This window comes from Entelurus aequoreus, linkage group LG27, assembly GCF_033978785.1.
Source record: "Entelurus aequoreus isolate RoL-2023_Sb linkage group LG27, RoL_Eaeq_v1.1, whole genome shotgun sequence".
Lineage (NCBI taxonomy): Eukaryota > Metazoa > Chordata > Actinopteri > Syngnathiformes > Syngnathidae > Entelurus > Entelurus aequoreus.
This window is the reverse complement of record NC_084757.1, coordinates 18,730,259-18,757,812: the sequence shown is the minus strand read 5'-3', so window position 1 is coordinate 18,757,812 and position 27,554 is coordinate 18,730,259. Positions and strand designations below refer to the sequence as shown.

At 37.5% G+C, this 27,554-nt stretch overlaps 2 protein-coding genes across 6 annotated transcripts in view; one reads left to right on the top strand and one right to left on the bottom strand.

Annotated features, from left to right (window-relative positions):
* The window catches only part of tjp3 (tight junction protein 3), a 77,508-nt gene that overhangs the window by 26,365 nt on the left and 23,589 nt on the right, over positions 1–27,554 (bottom strand). For all 5 annotated transcript variants that reach the window (XM_062038912.1, XM_062038910.1, XM_062038911.1 and 2 more), the window contains exons 4-17: positions 27,379–27,481; positions 26,095–26,389; positions 22,601–22,704; positions 22,349–22,538; positions 22,200–22,275; positions 20,753–20,850; positions 20,576–20,666; positions 20,335–20,511; positions 20,147–20,253; positions 17,671–17,755; positions 17,000–17,082; positions 12,069–12,165; positions 9,324–9,418; positions 9,162–9,234 (exon numbers count right to left, since the gene is read on the bottom strand). In XM_062038912.1, coding sequence (XP_061894896.1) covers positions 9,162–9,234; positions 9,324–9,418; positions 12,069–12,165; positions 17,000–17,082; positions 17,671–17,755; positions 20,147–20,253; positions 20,335–20,511; positions 20,576–20,666; positions 20,753–20,850; positions 22,200–22,275; positions 22,349–22,538; positions 22,601–22,704; positions 26,095–26,389; positions 27,379–27,481 — 1,674 coding nt within the window. The remainder of the gene's footprint in view (positions 1–9,161; positions 9,235–9,323; positions 9,419–12,068; positions 12,166–16,999; positions 17,083–17,670; positions 17,756–20,146; positions 20,254–20,334; positions 20,512–20,575; positions 20,667–20,752; positions 20,851–22,199; positions 22,276–22,348; positions 22,539–22,600; positions 22,705–26,094; positions 26,390–27,378; positions 27,482–27,554) is intronic.
* On the top strand, positions 679–1,111 carry LOC133644435 (large ribosomal subunit protein eL31). The gene has a single exon (XM_062038915.1). It carries the CDS (start codon positions 699–701, stop codon positions 1,071–1,073), a length of 375 nt encoding a protein of 124 aa, XP_061894899.1. The 5' UTR covers positions 679–698; the 3' UTR covers positions 1,074–1,111.

Here is a 27,554-nt window from a genome sequence, read left to right as displayed (position 1 = left end):
CCCAAATTATAATAAACACCTCCCAGTCAACTACTAGTAACATCACTATGAGCCTGTTGACGTTTTAGAAACATAAGCGGCAGCTCAGCTCGCTCCTTGTGGGGAAGGCTAATTAGCTTTTAGCGTAACGTTAGCTTACTGTGCGGTGTGTGTGTGTGTGTGTGTGTGTGCGCGTGCGTGTGTTACGAACAGCAAAGCCCTGTCTGTCTCAGAGAAAGACAAACATTATTGACCTACAGTTAACAACAAAGTTATTTCACTTGACCTTTTTCTGTGTTGATTGAGCTGTGTTGAAGCAGCAAAAAAGGGCATTATGTTAAATGAAGAGTTTCTGTCTCTGATAGTTGATATAATAATGTAACTGCATCATAAAGCAGTTACATTATGGTGTTCAGGGATGAATAGTCTCTCCTATTGCTATTGTACTAATTTTTCAACTATAGTTACATTAATCATTAGTAATGTAGCAGCCTAGTTTTGAATGGCAGGGTCCCTGCTATCACATATTGATAAAAATATAACATTTACATAATAAAAATCAACTACAGGCTTCCCAAATGCTGTAATAAATTAAGCATAATGAGTTGAACATATGTCAGCATGTGGCCCCACTTTTAACTCTTTTTTTCAAACGCTTATTGCAAACGCTTATTTACAGTAAGTCATTAATTTGACTTCCGCCTCAACTTAGAGCTACGATGGCCCCCACCAAGAAAGGTGAAAAGAAAAAAGGGCGTTCAGCCATCAACGAGGTGGTGACCAGAGAGTACACCATCAATGTCCACAAGCGCATCCATGGAGTAGGTTTCAAGAGGAGGGCTCCCCGCGCCATCAAAGAGATCCGCAACTTTGCCATGAAGGAGATGGGAACCCCTGATGTCCGCATTGACACTCGCCTCAACAAGGCCGTGTGGAGCAAGGGTGTCAGGAACGTGCCGTACAGGATACGCGTGCGTCTGTCCAGGAAGCGTAATGAGGATGAGGATTCCCCCAACAAGCTGTACACCCTGGTCACATATGTTCCTGTCACCACATGCAAAGGTCTGCAGACTGTTAATGTTGATGAAAACTAAACATGCCCCTTCTGTGAGTTAAATAAACACAACTGTTTACTAAACTAAAAAAAAAAAAAAAAAAAAAAAAAAAAAAAAAAAAAAAAAGAGGAGAAGTGTGATTAGGGCTGGCGCTTAGAGCATGGCCTTGTGTGTTTGTTATGACCAAGTTGGATAACCAGTCGGAGACGGGCAAGGCAAGGATATGTTTGTGCGGCGTTTTTCATGCAACAAAGAGAAAAGAAAGAAAATAAAAGCAAAATTAAAATGCAGACAATACAAATAAACACAGTGCGGACGTTAAAAGTTAAAAGATTAAAAGATTAAAAGATTTAGCTGAAAGATAAGGAGAAACGTGAATAAAAACATTCCTTTGTTTTGGAGAGTATCACGCACAGTGGGAGGTCAGAGTGCAAGCATGACAGCTTGCTCGCGCCTACTGATAGACAAATGATAGTTTAAATTAACTTATACATAATCTTTAAGTGAATTAAAAGGGTACTTAAATACACATGAAGTAGTACGTATAATCTTTGAATTAAGGTTATTGATTAGCAATTAATGGGATAGTTAAGACTGTAATTTTAAAACGTGATATGCAAATTGAACTAACCGAGAGGATATGAAAACGATGGGTGTACATGTTTTGAGTTCCAAATTCTGGAGGAAAAAACCTCAACAAAACGTAAAACCATTCAGACGGACTTGGGTGGTAGCCACGGTTGTGCTAGGTCAAGCGAGGGTGGAAAGGATGTGCAGCCGGGGGACTGCCAACTTCTCTGAACAAGACAAGCTCCAAAGTTGTAGCCAGAACATGCTCACAAAAAATACAGGTGTGACAGCAGGACGAACAGCAGGATACAAACAGACCCCTGCTGGACATAAGTGTCAACGGACAATGTTCAACACAATCTTTGAAGCATTCCTTTGTGGTCAACCTGCACACACCTTGTAATGACCTGCTTACGAACTGTGCCCTGACAATTCAATACTGCACAGAAGGAACTTCCTGATGTTGCCTGACAGCACGACATCAGCGGACAACTAATAGGGACGCCTCCCAGGAACGAATGGAAGACGGGGACTGCTCCAACTGTCCTAGCACTTGCTGACTGAGGTGCGTCCGTGTGTCCTGCCACCCAAACCGCCAAAGTGTATGATCACCAATTGGACGACTCATAATAGGAGCCTTTTGACTCTTATGTATGGTGGGACTCAAGGTATGGCCGCTCATGTGAACTATCCTTACAACAATTAGAATGGTATAAGATGGACAACTAATGACCCACATTGTTCCCTCTGTCCTGCCTACGAAACCAAAAATTTAGGTCAAATGATAAAACAGGGCGTAGCTGCCGCTGATTGAACCGATACGCTAATACCACATTTTCAATTATTTCGGTTGTCTGTTAAAAACATAGCTATTGGTTGCAATTTGGACACTCCTGCTGTAGGCTACAAAGAGCTAGCAGCTACACAACAGCTGAGCTAAAATAAAATTTAAGCATATCAAAAAATTATAGTTGCTTATTACATACACAAAGTCGCAGAGAGACAGAAGTCTGTAGAAAGTATTCAGTAACAAACGTGTCCGCATTATTAAACTTTCTACCACAGGAAACATACTGAACAAATACAGCAGTTACTGTCAGACTCTAATTCGGACTACCTTGTCTATCAGAGACATGGTTAAAACCCACAACACCTTTCGTTCTAATTAATGTCCCGGGGTACAAGATTACAGAAAAGACAGATCGAGTGACAAAGGGGGGAGGAATTATGATTTATGAAAGGGAAAACATTAAAAGTAGATCAATTTGAGTATGTTGAAATTAAAATCACATGTTCCTCAGAAATGTATTTCAAGGTAATTGTAGTATACCGACCGACCACAGCTAAAGACATTTTTCTTGATTCATTTTCAGACATCCTCAAACAGCATAGTATGAAAGAAGTAACGTCATGGGGGACGTTAATCTGGACTGGTTAAATAAGACGCGTAGAAAGAAACTTAAGGATATTATAAACGGCTTCTACATGATACAAAGGATAAGCAGCCCTACTAGAATTACAATTGGATGACAAAAATTAAAGAGAACATCTGTAAATACACGAATACAAAACCAGAAAGAAGAGTGCTAAAATAAAAATACCATTGGATTAATAAAACAATTTGGATTCTAATAAAGACATCGGGACTCAGCTCTCAAAAGAGCAATTATAACAGGTCTAAATACAGATCGTATGTTTTAAAAGTTTGGAAGAACAAAGTTACAATGTTTATGCGGAAGTCTAAGGCTGACTTTCATTTACAATTAATCAAAGCTGCAAAAGGGAACAATAGAGAGTTATGGAAAACCAGATACAAACTTACGGGAAGAGAGCAAACAAGAAACAACACTATAACATTAAATATCAATGGCGCTACTATCGCAGACAGTCTGGACATAAGTAATAATTTTAATGAACATTTCATCCAGTCTGTACAAACCCTGAATAAAGAGTCCCTCAAAATCAGTGCAAATAATTGTCATTTATTCAGGATGGACTCATTTTAGAAGTAACAAATGAAACAAAGTTAAACAAAATCTTCACTGCATTATCAGACTCACGATCTAGAGATATATATATGGGTTGGACACTATCTTCCTAAAAACATATAAGGATTGTATTATTGCTCGTATAACAACGATTGATAAATAAATCAATAACGGAAAACACTTTCCCTACCACGTCGAGAAACTGCTACTATGATTAAATCCATAAAGCAGGAAATAAAGAAGACCAGAACATGTACAGACCAATTAGCCTTCTCCACGTTATAACAAAAGGAATAGAAAATTTGAAATTAAAAAAAAATAAAAAAAGTGGCTTTGGAGCAATCAAGGCTGCTCAGACGGTCACTAAGAGGGGCATTATGTTGACACATCAATTTAATGAGTATTATATTTATCCATGAGAGCATTTTTGTTGTAAATTTTGAGGTATGGCTGTTAAAATCTTGGTTGTTGTTATGAATGATGACAGATGTGAACAAGAGCATGTATTGTCTTTGTGTGATGATGTAAATAAGGTGTGGTTGTATTGTATGTTAAGTATGTGTCCATGAAGGGGCATTTTAGGATTTCTCTTAATCTGATTACATGCTACAGTATGATTATTTTTGATTAATTATTGATTATTATGAATGTATATATTTATTATGATTAATTAGTGTCATAATTTTATTGCTTGATTTGTGGATCCCCTTTAATTTAGGTAGCCAGGGACTACAGATGGAAAGTAGCTATTTAGATATAATCTAGTACAGAACATATCTGTTTCTGAACTTAATGTTTCTGTGCATTGTCCCATCATAGATAGACTAAATTAAATACAACTATTTAGTGAATTATTGAGGCCACAATAATTCACTAGGTGTTGTAAAATATCAAAGTACTATTGCAAAAGCGAACAGTGACCTCAAACATGACCTGTCCTCCGCCTCTGTTCTTGCTGCGCTTGACTATCAGCTGTCTTTTCTTTTTCTTGGATGTTTCTGAAACTACTAATACTACTACTACTATTACTATTACTACGACTAACACTGTCCCTGTGAGAGGGACAGAGGGGGGAGGTGAGTTTGGATTGGGTCAAGTTTGAGCGTGTTGAGGTTTTATTCAATGGATATGATCAATCCGGTGCAAGGATAAAGGAACGTAGTGATTTAGATTGACAATTGCAGTGGTTGGCGAAAGCAACCCCAACCTCAAAGGAGGGTGCCAATTCAGTAATTAAATATTTTGTGAATGATCTAATATCCCGACATGGTTTCCCCAAAAAGATTAGGTCAAACAACGGCACCTATTTTAAGAAAACAGGTTAATCTTCTTCAGTCACAAGATCAGCACTTCTCAGGACCAGCAGCTTCCTAGGAAGGTGGAAAGACCATGAGACCAAAATGGTAAGTTTGCAAAATGTAGAATTTGTGTGCCAGTTCCTCTGTGCAGATTTGAGGATGAAAGCAGCCACTCCAGATTCCCTTACACTCGCTAAGAGGGGCACGGTCAAAGCCGATCCAGGACCAACACCCGATACCTCACTGGAAGGAACCGAGAGGAGAGACAACACCTTGCCAGCGATGACGAGAACAACTAAGGTTGCCAGCCAATGGGTCCACCGGGACTCCAGCAGCTGTGGAAAGAAGTGTCGGGAGTGCCGAAGCAGCAAGGAGGCCTGAAGCAAGCCGAGGGCCTGGACCAAAGCCCCACGCCCCATACTCTGCCCCAGCCTTCCCCAAAGCCCCCACAGCTCCAACTCTACCTGAATTTTCCCCAATTTCGGCCAGCACGCACATGCCACTGAACAGTCTGCCCAATGGACTGAACCACACCCCAAAGAGAGACAGACTGTTTGAGTGGATCTCTTTCTTCACCAAGGCAGCCAAAAGCCCAACGAGGTGTCGGCAGGCCATCAGCCTGAGGCACCACCGAGCCATCCATACGAGCACTAATCGAACATGGACTCATACGAAATTCAGTTGTGTGTTCAAAATCAATTGATAATTAACAATATTGGTAACTACATTCATTGCAAATGCCGGGAAAAATATTTTTGCAAAAAGTCTTACAGTCATAAGTCTATATACATTCATCTATTTATGTTCAATGATGTCCATGATCAAAGTATTTGTTATTCCCTTACTAAATCAAAGGGTAGGCCACTAATTGTGTTCTGTGAGATGGTTTTACTGCAGGCTGGTAACAGCGATCGCTCTGAAGGAGGGTCATAGACGGAATTTTTGCCTCGTATAAAAACATTGAGGTTTTTGCCTCTATCTGCGGTAGAGATTTAAGTTAGTGGTCTATATCAGAAATTGTTTTGGTCCAGGGTCTTAAGACCCTGGAAGGCGGGTATGTAGTAGAATTTCTGACCTTTTGACCTATATTTCTTGTCTTTTAAGAATGTCCGCTCATTTTCAATACTCTTGTATTTTTGTGCCATTGAATGGACCAGTTGTGGGACAAAAGTGAATATTGAGTCGTGCCAACCTGTCTACAGAATTCGAGTTGTTATGGAACAGATAGGAAAAGCAAAACAAGACATTGACGCATTTGATAAGGAACGATGACGCACAACAGACATATAAATGAATGGCAGAAGACCGGAACTCGGGGGTGATTTTGGCTTGTGTGTGTCTTGTGTGCTCTGGAGTACATTGTGTCTGCTTGCACGGACAACTTAACTCAACCTGCACTTCTGATAATGGGTAAATAAATTTGTTGTACTAAACTACTTTTGTTGCCTGTTTAAGCTTCGGACAATCCACTACATAAGTCATTATTTTGACTTAGTAAATTAGTAAGTCCAAATATTGACTTACTAAGTCATAATAATGACATACTTAGTATCTCAGGTAACTAGTACTGTTTTGTGTTTTGTATTTACTTTACGGAAAAAAAAATCGAGGTATATATCGTACATTGCCATTCAGCATACGGAGCGGAAAACACAACCAAAAATTGTAGGCTTCTTCATGCAACGAAGCTGGCCTACTTCACCACAGTCTGTAGTCTATTGCCCCCCCAGGCTGTGGTGGCAGTGATGAGATGGAGACGTGATGGTGGCGACAGGCCAAATTTCACTGTTCCTTACACCCACTCACCCCCTTCCCCGTCCGTCCACCTGTCCAGGGCGACGCGCCCCCTCCCCCTGGAGAGACACCACCTTAACTAACAAATTTTCTGGGGGAAACACTGCTTTAACCACTTCGCTAATTTCTTTGAGGTATTCTTTTAAAGCATACTCTACATTTATTTGGTATTAAATTAAAATTAAGTATGTTTAAGCATAAAATTGGCTGAATAATAAGGGTGCTTAAAAAAATCAATTCAAATACAAATTGCAATTTTTTAAAATTCAGATCAGATTCTGAATCAATTCATAATTTTCTTGAATTTATTAAAGAACATGTTTATTTAAGAATACATTTTTGGATTAAAAACATACAACTATTATTGATATTATTACCATTATTGATACTCTTGCCTTTATATTTGTTTGTATTGTATTTGTATGTCTTCTCAATTGCTTTGTACATTTCTAAAGTATTGTAAAGCAGCGGTTGGGTTGGAGTTACTCTATTTTTTAAAAATTTAGATTGATTAACAATCTGTGATTTTTGTAAATAAAATTTTAAAAATGTATTTTTAAAAAGACATCTTTTAGGCCACAGGTGTCAAACTCAAGGCCCGCCACATAATTATATGTGCCTGGGAAAAATGTGTGTTAATAAAATACTTCATTCCTTTTTTACTAAATGCAAATAATTACTTCGATTTTGACAAAAAATAATGCGTATCTTCTAAACGTTATAATCGAATCATGCCATATATTACATTATTATATAGTGTATTACAAAAATATGTTAGTAAAGATAACATTAGTTTGTAAATGAAAAAAATCTAATAATCAAGTGCATAGGCAATAATGTAATAATATGAGGTGATTACTGGTACACATTTATATCAATGCTGTCAAATGATATATATATTTTTAAAATCAGATCAATTTGAATTTTGATTAATCACAGGTTATTGCCCGCATGCATAATTTTAATACATTTTATAAAGCGGCCCTCTGAAGGCAGCTATTACTCAGTGGCGGGCCGTGCGTTTCCCACCTAGGCCTTCAGTGATCTCCGACTTCAATGATTACCTCTCGAGATACCATAATTGATGTCACCACATGACCATTGCTGGAGAAATACTATACAGGAACACATTTACACCCTACTGTGTATTGAACAGCATCAACAGTGTACAAAACGGGTTATTTTCTGGCGCATTTAAAAATCTATTAAAACGCATCAGCAATTAAAACATATGAATTTCTCTGGTTGGCTTATGCAACTGATTCAAAGTACACACTTCTCATATATATGATCTGCCCTGACCACATGATGGCGACAAATACACATGTAACAATGTTAATTAAATGACAAGCATGACACACTTTAACAACAAGAGTTTACAACTTTTAGTTGCAACAGAACAGCTACTGTCAAAAATCTGTGATCTGATTGGTTATCGCAACTATCTATCAACTCTATGTGTTCTCAAATTCATCCGCTAACGATCCCGATGAGTATCCAATCACAGGACGCCTAACTGTCACGTTCAACGTGAGGCCATCTAGAAGGCCTTACTGACAACAACTCGTGATCTGATTTGCTATCGAAATTGTCTATCAACTGTATGTCCCCGTTCACTTACAGTGCACAGACGCCCGCATTGTTGATTCTGAAGGCATATGGCAGATTTAGTACAGCATGGCAACATAAGCTAGCTGAATTCTGATTGGATACAAACTAACACTAAAAACAACAGCAGTGGAAGGAGCATAATATGACATGAAGAGAATATGAATACTTTTAGATATTTAGGGAAAGTAAATAAAAAAATACTTTTATCTTTAATTATGATCATGATTTCTGGTTATGTTAGGCCAGCAGAGAAGGCCTTGCTGGCCCTGACGGCACACCACTGCCATTACTGCGATGTGGCCCTCTATGAAAACCAGTTCGACACCCCTGTTTTAGGCCAACACTGCCCGTGTTAGTCAGCAGCCATGAAGAGCTTTTGTAACCTGTAACCTGTTTTGAAAAGGTTTTACTATAATTTATACATCAAATAATATATCACGGTAATCGTGTTGAATCAAGAATCGATTCTGAATCGAATCATCACCCCAAGAATGGGAATCGAATCAAATCATGAGGAACTTAAAATATTCATACTACAGAAGTAATATTGGTCACTAGATGAGATCAAACCAATGACCATGACCATGTCCATGACCTGTTCAGTTTCATGGCAACTGACTGGCTCAGCCTCAAGCAGCATTACCATATTGGATTAAAGAGTATAAAGGTGACTAAAGGGTGTTATTTAATGTCTAGAGGGCACTCGTAATGTTAAAAAAACTTATTTAGCAGTTGGTAAACACTTTTTTTTATGCTTTATCGATGAAAATAAGACACAAAATAATGATACACGGAACATTGGCAAGCAGACACCAACGTAAATACAAATATCTACTATTATATATACACACACACGACTACCTCACCTACGTCGGCTATCCCCACGGTCTGAGCTCCCGGATCTTCGGAGGTGCGACAGCGGGTCCGTCTCTGAGGAATCTGAATGGTGCAGAGTGACGACAAAGATTTTGCCTTCACTTTGGAAAAGAAAGAGCAGCAAGCACGAAACTGAAGACGAGAGAACTGACCATCTGGGGGAGGCGGCGGTTGGACAGGTATTGAGATCCGACCAGGAGGTTCTGGATTCACAGGGGCCGAAGAGGACTTCATCTCAGGAAGGACTCTGGGAGCAGCAGATAAGAAAATTACATAATTTACTTGGTTCTGAAAGCTTTTGCCGGACACTTGGAAAGTCTACATATCAGTCCAATACAAGTATCCCAGTAACTCAGACCCTCAAGGAGGCTTTTTGACATTTTTGTATTCGTTATAGTCACATACTGTTCTGAAAAAGTGATGGTCTTATATTTGGAGCGCAGAGATTTATACATGCAACTCAGAATATGCCATCCAACAACTTCTCCCTGAGCTAATGAAGTGAATTAATTAACTCATATTATGTTCTACATATGGTGAATGTTTATATTCACCTTGGAGAAAGCAAACCACCAAGTTTAATTAAACAGTGGTATTTCAGTTTGAACACATACATAGATAAGGCCAGAGCCGGCCCAAGGCATAGGCGTACTAAGCGCTTGCTTAGGGCCCCGCGGCCACCAGGGGGCCCCCAAAAGCAATTAACAAAAAATTCTTATTTTTTATTTTTTGCATGTACGAGTCTGAGTCAGACTCGTACATGGCAGTGATTAGTATTAATAACAAAGTCGGCCATCAGATTTCTTACAGTGATGTCATAAATGACTTTGCCTCCAGAAAAGCCAGGAAGCACAGGTTTTAAGGAGTGGGTGGAGTGGTGTGGGTGGTGAAGAACAGAGGAACAAAACTGTGATGTGATGGTCAAATGTGTGAAGTAAGGACCTTAATTTAAGGTAATTCATTTTGATTTTTTCCCCAAAAATTTTTTGCACATCGTTATGTACATTTACATAGTTTTAATATGTAGTAACTTTATATTTGTTTATAAACCGTTATGTTACCATGTTTCTGGTAACTCTGTTCATTAATATTATTTAAGTATTTGCTTGGTATTTAATTTAATTATGTTGTTTTTTGTCAAATTGAATTTGTTCCTTTTTATATATATTTAAGTGATTTTATTGTTGCACTTTATTGTTTTTCTTGCACTACGAATTATTTTTGCACATTGCTGTTTCAGGTTTTTGTTACCAAAAATAATAAAGTGAATCAGAATCAGCTTTATTGTCCAGTTATGTTTAACACACATGGAATTTAACTTCAGTAGACTGCGCTCTCTTTGTACAAAGTAAACATTAAATATGAACAATTAACTAAAAATATAAACTAGTAATTAAAGACTAATATGTACAAGACTGATGAGACAAGATGACACTTTTACTGTAAATACAAAGCTTTATCACTTGGACTGTTCAACCCCAGGCCACTCTTGTAGCTGAATGTTTTCTACATTTTAAGATTAGGAACAATATGTGGCACTCTGGACATCATTCGTTCATTCATTGGTATTATTTATATTCTTAACTGGGCCACCCCCATATCTTTATAAATGACATATCATTTGTAAAGACATGCCAGGCTGACAATAGGATAATGTAAACAACACTGCCAGAGCCGCAATGAGTTTATAGTAGGTGTGTGAATGATCAACAATCAATATTATTGGCAGAAATAGAGGGCCCCAAAATCAAATTTTGCTTAGGGCCCCATGGAGGCTTGGGCCGGCAATGGATAAGGCCCCTTAGTTTGATATTCACAGGTGGATTGGATCACTTCTCGTAGGAAGAGAGACTCTAATTGAGACTTCCGAATGCAAAAGTGATAACCCTATCCTTGAGAAAAGACTACCTGTCTAGCTCAACGCCGACATTTGAGTTAAGACTTAAAACAGTTGTATTCCAGACACTTACACACAAACATCTCCTTTTATGGTCAGGATGCGCTCCCCTGACTTAGCACGCGCACGCGCACGCGCACGCACGCGCGCACACACACACACACACACATACACATACACATACACACACACACACACACACACACACACACACACACACACACACACACACACACACACACACACACACACACACACACACACACACACACACACACACACACACACACACACACACACACACACAAGAAGAAGGAGGAAGAAGGAATATAAAACTGATGGTTTGGCTTCTCCAAGTTAGGAGTCCTTCATTTTTTGACCTAGGTTCCTCCAGGTACTGCAGAACTGAATAATGACACTCGCTTGTAATAAAGCAGCTCTTGGTTCAGTAAAGCGTCTCCAACGTCTCTTTTGATCCAGCCACACTGCCGTGACATCCTTCTGTCCGGACGAGGATGACAAGACCCGAAATACACTTCACTAGTCAGAGCTTTTCTTGCTGTAACTCACGCACACCAGTTGGGCAAGTTAGCAAACAGTAGAAGCGGAGTTATGATGTTACTGTAATTCCATTTTTCAATAACAGTTATCAGTCATCAAACTGTCCCGCTGCTAAGAAATATGAATTTTGATTTAAATCTACCAGTAACTTCAAAAGATTATTTTGCGTTAAAAATATTTCCCCAAAAATCTGTCTTAAAAAACGAAGGTGGTCTTTGAAAATTAATTAATTTGAAAGCAGCATCTGGATGATTTGTCCATGTAGTGCACAAACAAGCTGCAGTTCCCAGGTCTCCACAGGGGGTTATTTTGAATGCAGAAGTTCATTGTGCACACCAATAATACCGGTACTAGTTCCTCTCGGGCAAATACCAAAAACTAATACCTAGGAAGGTAAACATGTCTTTGATCCTGTGTGGTCCTGCCGTTAAAATCCCACCTGTATCTGTTTTTGGCTCTGCTGGAGTTCTCGCTGTCCGTTGAGTCCCTGCGAGGGACTGATGCGTAACTGTCCTCTGATTCAGACTCTGATGGGGCTGTAAGGAATCAAATATTACGGAAGTACCGGGCCAGTCTAATTGCAGTGTATTTACAGAAATGTTGCAATGAATTAGTTTACACTCCAATATGAACAGAATACAAATGCTCAAATTCCTTGCTTTATCTTGTGCATATTGATACAATATGTTCTTGTAGATGTTCCCTTTAAATGAAACTTGATACCTGTCAATAACAAATTGAATATGACAATATGATACCGGAAATATATCAATCAATCAATCAATGTTTATTTATATAGCCCTAAATCACAAGTGTCTCAAAGGGCTGTACAAGCCACAATTTAAGATGGAAGCAAACTAATCCAACTCTAGCAAAATGCACAATCTGGATCAGATCCAGATTCAACTTGGTTTCACTTTGCAGTATATTTCTTTTCAATTTGGACACTTCTTGCCAAGTCATTGATTTAAATAATCAAAATTCATTGAAACAACAGCTGATTTGATTTGAATGTTATTCAGGGAAAATATTAAATACATTTTCTGTAAATGTCACTAAATATCTAAATATATTTTTACATTATACATCATCAAAAAAAAATAGTGTGGTAGTAAATTGTAGCAAACTGCAGCTACTATAGCAGTATAAACAAAATATTCTATATCAAAATGTTATTTTATCTAGTAAATTATATACTTGTTTAAATTGTATCAAATAACTACATTTATTTAATTGACAGTGTGTATTGTTTTAAATAGTTACAAACATATAATTTAAAAATAAGTTTATACTAGCTAAATGCAATCTGTCTCGATTAGAATCGGATAAAACCTGGTTTGACTATAAACAGTATATTTTGTATATTATTTTCCTCATGAATAACATAAGCTGTGTTTAAGATTAGTTTATTTCAAAGGGGACAATGCAATGTCATAAAAAACACACGACTACACGTGGTTAAAAAAGCCAGAATTAGCCAGAAGGCTAGTTTTCGTCTAAAGTCCCTGTAGTAGTTTATTATTATTCATTCATACATCTATCTTCGTGTGCTTTAACTGATCAAAGTTTGCAAGCCTGTCAGGCCTGGTGAATTAAACAAGAGGCGCTGCCAACAGTGTCATGGATCAAATATACGCAGAAAAAAGTCTCAAGAAGCCATGTTCACAAATAAACGGGAAGCTGGCTATTTTGATTTGGATAGAAAATCAGGGGTCATATTTTTGACAAACTCATCTTAGGAACTTTGACCAAATGAGCCCAAATTAAAATCATGGATACTGGGACAGATGGGTGATGACAAATTGCAAAGTGTACACCTAGGGCCCTGTAATGACACTATACCGGCCCCGAGTTCAATTTAAAACTTGGGTGACAAACATTTTTGCAGCAAATTCTTAAACACACTAAAGTGCTCCTGTTGTACAGACAAACTGGGACCACAAACACATTGGCAGATCCTAGCGTTGACATTTGACCTTGCTAGTATAACATACTGGGGTCCATCCGTTAGGGATGTGCGTATCGATCCTGTGGTATCGATATATCGATACTCACACGCTACTCATTTGGCATCACTTTTCTGAAAAAAGTATCGACATAAACCAAAAAACGGCGTGTGGGGGGTGCAAGCATCACTTTCAGATGTTTTTGATGACTTACTTAACTTACTATGTGCTGGGACACCCCTGTACCTGGCAGAGTATAGAGCTGGCCCAGTCACGTGACAGGAGACAGCGAATGAGCGTCGTCAACGTGCAACACACACACAGCCAGCCGACAGCGATGCAGCCAGGCATATCCAGTGTTGTCCAATTGTTGACTTAAAACAGGCATTGTTTTTTTTTTTTTTTAGTAATGTTTACTGAATATTTTTGTTTAAATGATTATCCTAAATTCAAATAATTTCCACACAGGGGAATTTACTGTTAGTTGAAAATTGCTTGAGTATTTAAAACAAGATAAGAAAGAGATACAATTAGGAGATTCTTCATCTTTGCATTACAGTTGTATTTTTTTCCAAGAAAATCTTGAATATATGATTGAATGTGATTTTGGTTTTAATCTGTAACATGATTTCTTACATTTCAAAAACATTAGCCTATTTCATATTTCATTAATTGCTAATTATATCACAAACTTTAAAAAATAACTGCAGCTTCTTGCAATTCGGATTTGACTGTTAATTGGAAAGCCCCAATATTTAATTATTATTATATATAATATATAGTTATTATATATAATATTTAATTTATTTTTCATATTTATGTCATTTATTTTAATTTTACTTTTATTATATATTGACAATAATAAATGTGGTATAAATGGTCTGTATTTGTCTTGTGATTTGTCTTAAATAATAACAATAGTAATTATATTTTTGACTGACAAAAAATTGCCAATAAGAAATTATTGGTATCGGTATCGATGAAAATGCAAGAAAAAGTATCGGTATCGTATCGAATCCTAAAAGTGTGGTATCGCCCATCCCTACCACCCGTATTCATACCATGAATTGATTAACGTGTATTCGGGTGTTACCATTTAGTGGTCAATTGTACGGAATATGTACTGTACTGTGCGCAATCTACTAATACAAGTTTCAATCAATCAATCAAAAACCAAACCTTTGATTTACAGAACTGAGCTGTTCCTCAAGGCACCCCTTTAAGGCCTCTTCTTTTTGGCAGTTACATTTTTTGTCCAACTTTTTAAAGTTTTTGATTGATTGATTGAAACTTTTATTAGTAGATTGCACAGTACAGTACATATTCCGTACAATTGACCACTAAATGGTAACACTCAAATACGTTTTTCAACTTGTTTAAGTCGGGGTCCACGTTAATCAATTCATGGTACAAATATACACTATCAGCATAATACAGTCATCCCACAAGTTAATCATCAGAGTATATACATTGAATTATTTACATTACATTACAATCACTAGTTGTACTAGTGGTGTTCCTGAAGGTTACATTTTAGGTCCTCTCTTTCTCACCCATTTTTGCAGCAGATTCTTAAAAACAGCAGAGCGCTTCTGTAACTCTGACGAAATAAATAGACCAAAACAAGTGTCAGAAGATTTAAGCCCACCAAAAAAGGGGGGCCACCGGGAGATTTGTTTTATGACCGGAAGTGAGGGGGAGTTTTATGACCCACAAAAAAGTGGGCGTGGCCTCCATGGACCCACTAATTGAGGGGGGCTAGCGGGGGTTTGATTTATGACCCCAGGAAGTAGGCATGGCCTAATTCGAAAACAGGAAGTATGCATCATATTTGGAGTCCATTTTAATTTTGTAGTTTTTTTTAAAGCTGTCCGCCATCTTGGTTGTAGTCAACATCATAATGATTTATGATTCCTACAGGCTGAAAAGGGTATTAGAATTTGTAGTTTGTCCCGTGCTTTCATGCTTTTATTTCTATCTTTATCTATGTTTCTGTTTTATCTAATGTTTATCTAGTATGTGTCATGTTTTCATTTCTATTTTAATTTTTTATTATATACCGTAATTTCCGGACTATAAGCCGCTACTTTTTCCCCTCGTTCTGGTCCCTGCGGCTTATACAAGGGTGCGGCTTATTTACGGCCTGTTCTTCTCCGACACCGACGAAGAGGATTTCGGTGGTTTTAGTACGCAGGAGGAAGACGATGACACAATGATTAAAGACTGACTTTTCATATACAGCTGCATTCGGGCGGTAGGCGGGGTACACCCTGGACAAGTCGCCACCTCATCGCAGAGCCAACACAGATAGACAGACAACATTCACACACTAGGGCCAATTTAGTGTTGCCAATCAACCTATCCCCAGGTGCATGTCTTTGGAGGTGGGAGGAATCCGGAGTACCCGGAGGGAACCCACGCAGTCACGGGGAGAACATGCAAACTCCACACAGAAAGATCCCGAGCGCAGGATCGAACCCAGGACCTTTGTATTGTAAGGCAGACGCCCTAACCCCTCTACCACCGTGCTGCTCCAGACGGTCTGATCTTAATCATAACTGGTGCGGCTTTTAACTATTAAATGAAGCAAAAATATGACTTATTTTATCTTTGTGGAAAATATTGGACACAATGTGTTGTCAAGCTTATGAGATGCGATGCAAATGTAAGCCACTGTGACACTATTGTTCTTTTTTTTTTTTTTTTTTTATAAATGTCTGTAATGATAATGTCAATGAGGGATTTTTAATCACTGCTATGTTGAAATTGTTACTAATATTGATACAGTTGTTGATAAAATTCATTTTTGTTTCACTACTTTTAGATTGTTCTGTGTCATGTTTGTGTGTCCTCTCAATTGCTGTTTATTGCTATTCTGAATGTTGCTGGGTCGGGTTTGGTTTTGGAATTGGATTGCATTGTTATGGTATTGTTGTGTATTGTTTTGTTGGATTGATTAATTAAAAAAATAACAATAAAAAAAATAAATAACTGGTGCGGCTGATGAAGATGACTCCCTGAAGTTAAGCAAAGGTCACTTTCTGAATTAGCCATAGCCCCAACCAGTGGCAACAGGAAATTACAAAAGTTTACTTATTTGAGTGAAACACTGCTAGCAAGTTTCATTCTGTATTTTAATTTGGATTATCGGAGCTTGGTTTCTCGTCAAAATGTAATTTATTTTGGTTCCTGTATCCTAATTTCTTTAATTGGCAATTAACCAATATTTTTTGAATATTCCGCTATTATTATTCTACTATTATTAATAGTATCATATGTGATTTAAAAGTAATTGTAATATTAAATTGTGGTAAAATGCGTAATCTGCAGCAACAATTTTTCTTTATGACGTGTGGATTTTCAACAAGATTTGATGTGAAAATCCTCAGTGAATGAATGAAGACTTGATTACATGCTTACACACCTCTGTGTGGCACGCTGCCGACACGTACACCAGAGGAGCTCCGCCGCTTCGGCTTCGTCTTTGAGGAAACATCTGGCAAAGCTCTGGAAGAGAAGAGAGGGAGGTGGGAGTGAGGGAGGAGGAAAACAAATCTCAGTAATGTTTGAGAGGGAGTTGGGGTGTGGCTAATATGATGATTATTGATGGGGAATGTTGAATATTCACCTTTTGCGTCACTGAGGGGAGCTCTCTCTCTGACCTTTAACGGCTTTGTGTCCAGTATTAATCAATTATATGTATGTATGTATTGGTTTGTTTGGTTTACAATATGTACAAATATGCATAATGTGTCCTATGTTTAATCAGCACTTAGCCACATATGAGAGGGACATGTTCAGTGGAAGTCACTTTTATTTCATTGCTGAAACACGTGATACAGTCCAAAACACAAATCCAAAAGCTACAAACTGATCTCACACACACACAGACACAAAAAGTACAAATAATAATGACAGGGAAAAAAAGGTAACTTTGGTGTAACTTAAAAACAAAAGGGTGGAAAAAAAGCTCAATAGATAATAGTAATTTAATAAGATAAAGCCTGGTGCACAGTTTGGTCATTGTCCCAGTCGTGGGGGTTTCAGGTTGGGAAGGGGGTGGAGGATGCTTTTGGAACGGGCCTTCATCTGTACCTGTATCTGCTGTGAGAGTCCTGGCTATAGGTGGTGCTCTGCCTCCGAGAAGGCCCCGAGCTGCCTTCCGACTCGGACTCGGAGTCTGAGAGGAAAATAGAAAAAAACGGTTATCTCACATATAGCATTACTGTTATTAATTGTTATATATTGCATGCCCTTTTACAGATCTCATTAAAATACTGCTAAAATATGACTTTATTGAAGCATGGCTACAGCATGTAGTACTATTCCACCCTTACGTTACACATCTACATTACAGTGTTGCAACTTGCCTGTATTGTTATATTTTGAAAATATAGTATTCTGAAATATGTAAATACAGTTATTCAGGGGTTTTTAACATTTTCCAGGCCAAAGGCCCCCCAAATTAATAGAGCGATTAAGCAGGGACTATTCAGATATATTGTATGATCCTAAAGATACATAGTTATTATGGTATACTAAAATTAAAATTAAAATCGCTAGTGGCGCTAATCACTAGCTTGCAACTTGAGCGCTAATTGCTAGCTATCTTAATTGCTAAGATTATTATAAAAATGCAGTATAATTATTTCTTCATGTCCTTATTTCAAAGCGCCAAGGTACAGTGAACCAATGTCAATGTGTATTTAAAGACATTTACATTTGTGGAAAAATTGCTGGTGGAATATAAAAAAATACATATAAAATAATAACTTAAAAAAATTAAAAGTTTACTCAACCAAAAATTTCCCTACCCCCTGCAGTAACTCTGCTGAACCCTATGATGAAAACCTCTGCAGTAATCAATGTCCTTTTTCTCCTTTATTTAACTCCTTTATTCAAAGTGCCATCACACCTACTATTTAGTGAAGAGTGTGGTATATGTAGAATTTCTATTCATTTCAATAAAATGAAATACAAATATTTTCTAAATTATACACATATAAATACATACATATATATGAACATATAAACATACACACATATATATATATACTGTATATATATATATATATATTTAAAAAAAAAAATATATATATATAATCATATATATATATAAATATATATAAATATATATATATATATATATAAAATCATATACACACACATACATATGTGTATTATATATATATATATATATATAAAATCATATACACACACATACATATATATATATGTGTATTATATATATATATATACACATATATACACACATACATATTTATATATACATACACATATATATATAAATACACATACAGTATATACATATATACATACATTAAATTAAGATTAAAGATTAAAGTACCAATGATTGTCACACACACACTAGATGTGGCGAAATTTGTCCTCTGCATTTGTCCCATCCCCTTGGGGAGCAGTGGGCAGCAGCAGCGCCGCGCCCGGGAATCATTAATATATATATACACATATACATACATATAAACATATACACACATACATATATTAAAGTTAAAGTACCCATGATTGTCACACACACAATAGGTGTGGCGAAATTATTCTCTGCATTTGACCCATCACCCTTGATCACCCCCTGGGAGGTGAGGGGAGCAGTGAGCAGCAGCAGTGGCCGCACCCAGGAATCATTTTTGGTGATTTAACCCCCAATTCCAACCCTTGACGCTGAGTGTCAAGCAGGGATGTAATGGGTCCCATTTTAATAGTCTTTGGTATGACTCTGCCGGGGTTTGAACTCACGACCTACCGATCTCAGGGCGGACACTATATATACATGCATACATACTGTATACATGCATACGTAAATAAAAATGCTATATAATGTTATATATAATTTCAGACTGAATATTACCAAATTTATTGTCATTATTTATTATCCATTTTCTACCGCTTATTCCCTTCGGGGTCGCGGGGGGCGCTGGAGCCTATCTCAGTTACAATCGGGCGGAAGGCGGGGTACACCCTGGACAAGTCGCCACCTCATCGCAGGGCCAACACAGATAGACAGACAACATTCACACTCACATTCACACACTAGGGCCAATTTTTAGTGTTGCCAATCAACCTATCCCCAGGTGCATGTCTTTGGAGGTGGGAGGAAGCCGGAGTACCCGGAGGGAACCCACGCAGTCACGGGGGGGGACATGCAAACTCCACACAGAAAGATCCCGAGGCCGGGATTGAACTCACGACTACTCAGGACCTTCGTATTGTGAGGCAGACATATTTTACAAAAATAATAACAATATGGGCAACTACTGGGAGTGCAATATAAAGGCATATTCACAACCTTTTTTTAATTATTTATTTCATTCATAAATCTCAGATGGATCTGTTTGTCAGTTTAATCTGGATAATGTCATGCCTGCTAATATTGTAATAATTGCAGTCCTGGCTGAGTTGTTTATGGTAATTCCATAGCTGTTTGATTGTAAATTTGTACCAATAGTCAACCATAATATTTTTCGTGTTGAAATCTTAATACTTTATCAGAAGTAAACATTGAGAGGTGAAGACTGTACTGTGTACAGACCTTGGCGTGGGACTCTGAGGGGAGAGTTAACTCTCCTTGGTGGTTCCGGGCGTACCAGGATAGGGGAATTTCTCAGGCTGGGCAGATCAGCAGGAAGAACAATGGGACTGAAGTGTGAGAAGGAAGAAGAGGATGAATCATCAAGAAAAAACAAATCAAGACCACTCGATTTGAGGCTCAAAGCTTACTTGTATCTGTCATATCTAGGACTGTCTCTGTGTGCTGGGGGGGAGGCGCTGCGGTCAGAGCCTGAGTCTGACAAAGGCTTGCGCGGTCGTGAGGAGGTTGAGGAAGGTCTAGGTAATGTCCAGTTGTGGGTGGGAGAGGATCTTGGGTTAGGCAGGATGGCCAGTCCAGACAAGCTTCTGCAGGGAAAAAAGTGTGAGTATGTTACAAAAATAGAGTCCAGTCATTTATTTGTATACTGACTTGTATTTGTCGGAGTGGTCCCTCGAAAGCAGACTGTCCGTCCTCACAGGAGGCGGTGAGGCGCTGCGATCTGACTCTGATTCATAAGTAGCTGAAAGAAAGAACATTCAAAAGCTTTTATAAAAACATCACAGTCACACCAGTAATGGTGTGATAGTAGAAGTCTGCAGGTCTTACGTCTGCGAGATGCGTAGCCTCTTGGAGGTCGAGTCAAAGTGGAGCGTACCGGAGAAGAATCCCTGGACTTGAAGACCAGAGGTGGGTCGGCTCTGGTTCTGGTGTCAAACGGAGAGACATGAAAAAGTAGGGAAGATCAGCCACAAGGCAGATAAAACTAAGATCAAGTAAGACTACTAACACTTTGATGATGCCTGACAGACATGACTACAGGGCGCCATGACAACTACCAACTTTAAGCTGATGCTATGTGTTTGTGGCGCTTCCTCCTTAGTTTTTCAACATTTTTAAATGCCCTGTTGGGCTGCTCCACCCGCGATAATTGCGGGAAGCTTTGACATTGCTTTCCCCACAAGAAGACAATTATGGGAAGTGAAAGTTTGCAAACAACACTGCAGTGCCACCGATTACAGCGTCTTATGCCATGAAAACACACGACACAACGTCTGCGGTTTTTTCAGGAGATAACATGCAGAAGCTAATACAAATAATAACAGAAGAAATTAACAAATCAAAGAGACGGTTTGACATATATATATATATACATACACACATATATATATATATATATATATATATATATATATATATATATATATATATATATATATATATATATATATATATATATATATTGTATATATATATATATATACACACAAACATATATATACACTGTATATATATATATATATATATATATATATATATATATATATATATATATATATATATATATATACACACACACACGTACACACATACTGTATATATATACATATACATATACACATACATAACAAATACACATATATACATGCATATACGTATACATGATATAAACATATATACATACACACGTATAAACATATATGTATAATCATACACATATATACACTAATACACACACACACACACACACACACACACACACACACACACACACACACACACACACACACACACACACACACACACACACACACACACACACACACACACACGCATATATATATTTCTTTAAGTATCTGTATAAAAGCGAAGGTGCAGGAATGTATATAAAATATATATACATACATATGTATAAACATATACATACATATAATATATACACCAATACACATACACACACACACACACACACATATACATATATACACATATATATATATATATATATATATATATATATATATATATATATATATATATATATATATATATATATATATATATATATATATATATATCTTTAAGTAGCTGTATAAAAGTGAAGGTGCAGGAATGTATATATAAAAATATGTATACAAAATATATATCAATATACATATAATATATAAAAAATACATATTCATTTATAAAAATTGCAGACAGGAAGTTTCAAACTTGCACATATGATATCATACACTCGTTGGTGGAGGTAATTTATGGCTCGAAAAATGTATACCTGTGCGTCCGTTTCTCTCTGGTGGGATGACGAGACGTTCTATGAGGAGGTGAGCGATCGTCCAGGTCTGAAATGTCTGAAACCCCCCCACAAAGTGAGTGAAGTGATGTTCACATAACATGTCAGTCATGCCCTTGTGTATTCCTCACCCTCCATCTCAGAACTACTGTGCCTGCGCCGGTCCACCTCACTGTTGGGAGCGCTGTCCTCCACTTCAGGGATGCTGACCAGGAACTTGCGGTTGTCTCTGAGGACCGTCATGGTTAGCTTGCCTCGGCTCTTCTCCACCAAGTGCTTGGTCTCCAGCAGAGATAGATTCTCTGTGGTCATGCCATTGATCTGTTTAGAAGAAGAAGAGCGGTTAAAAAATGGAGGTTGCTTTTGGAGGTTTGTTTTTGTACCTTCAGGATAAGGTCTCCTTCCTGCAGTGTGCCTTCTTTTGCAGCCAGGCCAGTTTCAGTCATGTGCTTGATAAAGATCTGACTGCCCAGCTTCAATCCATACTCTTCAAAAAAAGCATGCCAAAGATAGTGGAAATCAAATACAAATATTAAGTCTGTTAATGCTGTCGCAATTTATTCTATATTTTAAACGTTGAGATGGCTAAAAAAATAACAAATCCTCACCGTATCACTGCAACTCTTTAATTTCTTCAACTAATATAAATGTTTTGGTTTTTTTTTTGTCTCAATGCCAGTGTCAAATAGAACCGAATAATGCTCAATTTGCACAATGATATTGTGCAAATGTTGCTTACTTTTTAAAACTATTAACTGTCAGACAACAGCATTTCTGCTGGATAAAACAAAACCCAGGTAAATCGCTGCAAAAATTCATTGTGTGGAGTTAATCATGTAGATTCTCTTTGAGCTGAAGTCTCACAAGATTTGCACACTTGAAGGTTTGAACACTTGACTTGACTTTTGAGATGTGGTGTGCCATCAGGGCCAGCAAGGCCATCTCTGCTGGCCTAACATAACCAGAAATCATGATTATAATCAAAGATAAAAGTAATTTTACATTTACTTTCCCTAAATATTAAAAGTATTCATATTATTTTCATGTCATATTAAGCTCTTTCCAGTGCTGTCTAAGTCTAAATCTAAGTTCATTCAATGTACTTGGGGTGTGACGATACACTCATTTCACGAAAACGAGATAATACACGATATTTGTTTAGACTAGTATTTAACATTGATTTTACTGTGATCAGACAATTCCAAGTGACAACAGGCAACCCACCGAGTTGGGTAAAACAAAGGCCACTTCATGGTATACATACAGTACATCAGTGGTGTGCCGTCAGGGCCAGCAAGGCCTTTTCTGCTGGCCTAACATAACCAGAAATCATGTTCATAATTAAAGATGAAATTATTTTTTAATTTACTTTCCCTATTTCCTGCGTATTCATATTCTCTTCATGTCATAGTATGCTCTTTCCAGTGCTGTTGTTTTTAGGTTAGAGTTTGTATCCAATCAGAATTCAGCAAGCTTATGTTGCCATGCTGTACCAAATCTGCCCGGGGCCTTCAGAATCAACAATGCAGGCGTTGATAGACAATAGTCAATCAGATCACAAGTTGTTGTCAGTAAGGCCTTCAAGCTGGCCTTACGCTGTGATTGGATACTCACTTGGGAGTCCCAAGTGAGTATCTAATCACAACTTGCGAAAACAGGAAGTGGTCCTGGAACAATACGAGCCATAGAAAGCCACAGAAAACTCACCTGTACTCATAAAGAAGGAGAGCAAAATGTTGATTAGGTGGCAGATATATATATTTGCAAGGCCATTTTAAAGAAGGATACTTAAGAGAAACTGCATCTACTGAGATGAGGTCGGCCGACACCGGAAGCTATCCCGGTGGTTAAATGGTTTGCCCGCAACATTCACACGAATCAAACGACTACGAGCGGTACCACTGGCTTATGCAGTGTCGGATGGGTGCTACAAATTGAGTTGAGTTGAGTTTGAGTTTATTTCGAACATGCAAGCATACAACATGATACATCACAATTTCCAGTTTCTTTTCAACATGTTCGAAAAGGAGTAGGAAGAATCAGAGCTTATTTAATCCTACCCCTTTTCTTTACATAACAGTTGCAAAACTTTTTGTTCACTTCCTGTTCACAATTTTTTCACAATAAACTCCATAAGTAATCGCAATAAAAATAAATAAATAAATAATAGTAAGAATTTAATAATAATAATTGGTGAAGTAAGTCATATTTCATAAGATGAGATAAGTAAGATTACTTTAAGAATGAATGAATGGATGGATGAAATAAATTGAGAATGTTTGTCATGGTTCTTCTTCTTTGTACTTTGTAAACACTTTAAGTTTGAAGAGTTTCTTGAAGTGTATCATATTAGTACATTGTTTGATTGCTTTGCTTAATCCATTCCATAATTTAATTTAATTCCACATACTGATATACTGAAGGTCTTAAGTGTTGTACGTGCAAACAAATGTTTTAAATTACGTTTTTCTCTAAGATTATATTTCTCCTCTTTTTTTGAGAAGAATTGTTGTATATTCTTGGGTAGCAGGTTATAGTTTGCTTTGTGCATAATTTTAGCTGTTTGCAAATTCACTATGTCGTGGAATTTCAGTATTTTTGATTCAATAAATAAAGGGTTTGTATGTTCTCTGTATCCAACATTATGTATTATTCTAACTGATCTTTTTTGTAACACCGTTAATGAATGAAGTGTACTTTTGTAATTATTTCCCCATATTTCTACACAGTAGCTCAGATATGGTAACACTAGTGAGCAGTAGAGAATATGAAGGGATTTTTGGTCTAGAACATGTTTTGCTTTATTCATTATTGACGTATTTCTTGCAACTTTATGTTGTATATTTTTTATGTGAGATTTCCAGTTCAATTTATCATCAATCATAATACCTAGAAATTTGGTTTCGTTTACTCTTTCAATTTCTATTCCGTCTATTTGTATGTGTGTTTGACTTTCTCTTCTACTGTTACCAAATAGCATTATTTTAGTTTTACTAAGATTCAACGATAGTCTGTTTTTGTCAAACCATCTTTTTAATTGGTTAATTTCTTCTGTTATTATTTGTATTATCTCCTGTGTGTTTTCTCTAGTCTGTGTGAGTTCAAATATTTTATTTCTTAATTGTTTCATGTTTCATACAGTTCTTTTAATTTTGACAGTACCACGTAAGATATGTTTTAATTGCTGAAGCGGGTTTATTGAATGTTAAATACGCCGAAAAATAGACCCTTTTGTATACTGTTGAGGGGATCAATACCCAGTAGTGTGCAAGTGGTGACATAAAATACGGTATTTTGATAGGTGAAGTGGGACTAAGTAGAACATCACTGAAGGCCTAGGTGAGAAACGCACAGCCCGCCACTGCGTTTTAGGCACATTTGGTCAGAATAACTGGTTTGAACTCTTATGGCATATGGCATGCACTGGAGGTTCCAATGTGTTTGTAATCTCTCTGAATGTTCTAAACTCCTCTTTCTATGCCAGTGTCATATAAAAATAAAAAAGGAATCACACAAGGCAACTGGACTCTTCTTGTTTGTCAAAATCGTTTCACTTTTCATCTGAACAACTTCTTCACTTCCAAATTTTAGCTGAGGAGTTTCCCTATTTAAGCCTCTGGAAGGTGTGTTTGTTTGTGGTGGTCACAAGAGGGTTGTTTTTGCTGCTTTGGCTGTTCTGGTGAACAGCCCCCCTGCATGCCAATCTGTCATTGGCCTATTGTGACCACCCCCAGGGGAAACACCCTCCAGAGGCTTAAATAGGGAAAATCCACACCAACAATTTAGAAATAAAGAAGCATTTTGGAAGAAAGGTGAATTGTTTTAACAACAATGTTCTACTTGATGTAAACATGGCTTAATGTTTTTCGCTTCTTACCGTCTGTGATTTTCTTTTTAACCAATGTGGTCTTGAGGGGTTTGTCGGGCACGTCAATCTGCGGTAGCCTCTTATACCCTGATGACATCAACGGCACGTTGCCTCCATAGCCGTTACGATCAGGTGAGGAACTGCGTGCCCTGGGACGGTAGCGATATCCGTCTCGATTGTCGCTGCCATCCGAGTAGCGTCGCATTCTCCTCGGAGGGTCTGGATCCAACAAGTTGGAGTGGGAGACAGCCCGAGTCGGCCTAGTTGTAGCGGGGATTTGGATCTTCCGTGGACGTTTTACTGTCTGGAGGGAGAACAGAGTGAGGGACACAGCTTTAGGCTTTCCCATACATTGTTGTTCACAATGTAAACAATGACCACCACGTGGAACTTATAAGAAAAAATCTGAGGCACTTAAGAGGATAATGATTAAAACACATTTTTTTAGTACTTGGCTAGTCTGAAAAAAACATTTCAGCCTGAAAGTGCCCTTGCACTGACGAAAACTTTTCAGGCTGAAACGCAGGACTTTTCCCTTCACTATTCGTCTTATTTTGGAATATTCCGAAGAACCTCTGCAGTCAACATTTGATTTTGGTCTATTTATTTTGTCAACGTTACAAGAGCACTACGCTGTTTTTAAGTCTCTCACAAGTTTTTTTTTTTAACTGAACTCACGGGCCAACAGTTGAATATCCCAAATGATGGAACCTTGAGGAACACTACTAGTATAACTAAAAACGGTCGTACAAATGACTACTGACTGTATTCTGAATAAACAAGCTACAGCAACCCCTTAGTTACATACATTACATTACGAAAAGGAAGGTCTCACTTATGTAAATCACAAGTTTTGAACCCAGTGTTCTATGTTTACTAGCAAGGTTAAAATGTCAGTGCAAGGATCAGCCAATGTGTTAACAGTGGTCCGAGCTCCTCGTGCATTTAGGAATTTTCTGCAAAAATGTTTGTCTACCAAGTTTTAAACTGAAGTCGGTGTAATTTCCAGGCCTGTCAATTCAATAGCACTTGTTTAGAACCATTATTTGGATGATTTAGACAAATGATCCAGTTTACAGTATCCTAAAACACAAGTTAGCCACATATATATATATATCCAAAACTATATCACAATATACGTTTTTATATTGATCGATATCTCTAATTATTTATACTTTTTATGACTTATTTAAGCCTGTCAATAAATACAGTAAATACCCCCATTATTGGACATCTCTACCTAGAACTGTTTTAAGCATTATCTTGTAGGTTCCTTTCCTCCTCCATACTCACAATGTTAGCTGTCTTCTCTAACGCCTTGAGGGTATGAATGGTGTAGTTGGAGTGGACGTTCTCCATGGGGATCCCATTGACCATGACAATTTGGTCTTTGTTGCTGCAAAAACAGCAACAAAAAATACATGTACAATTCTATTATCCCAAGGCAATCATTGAAGGAAGGAATTAGT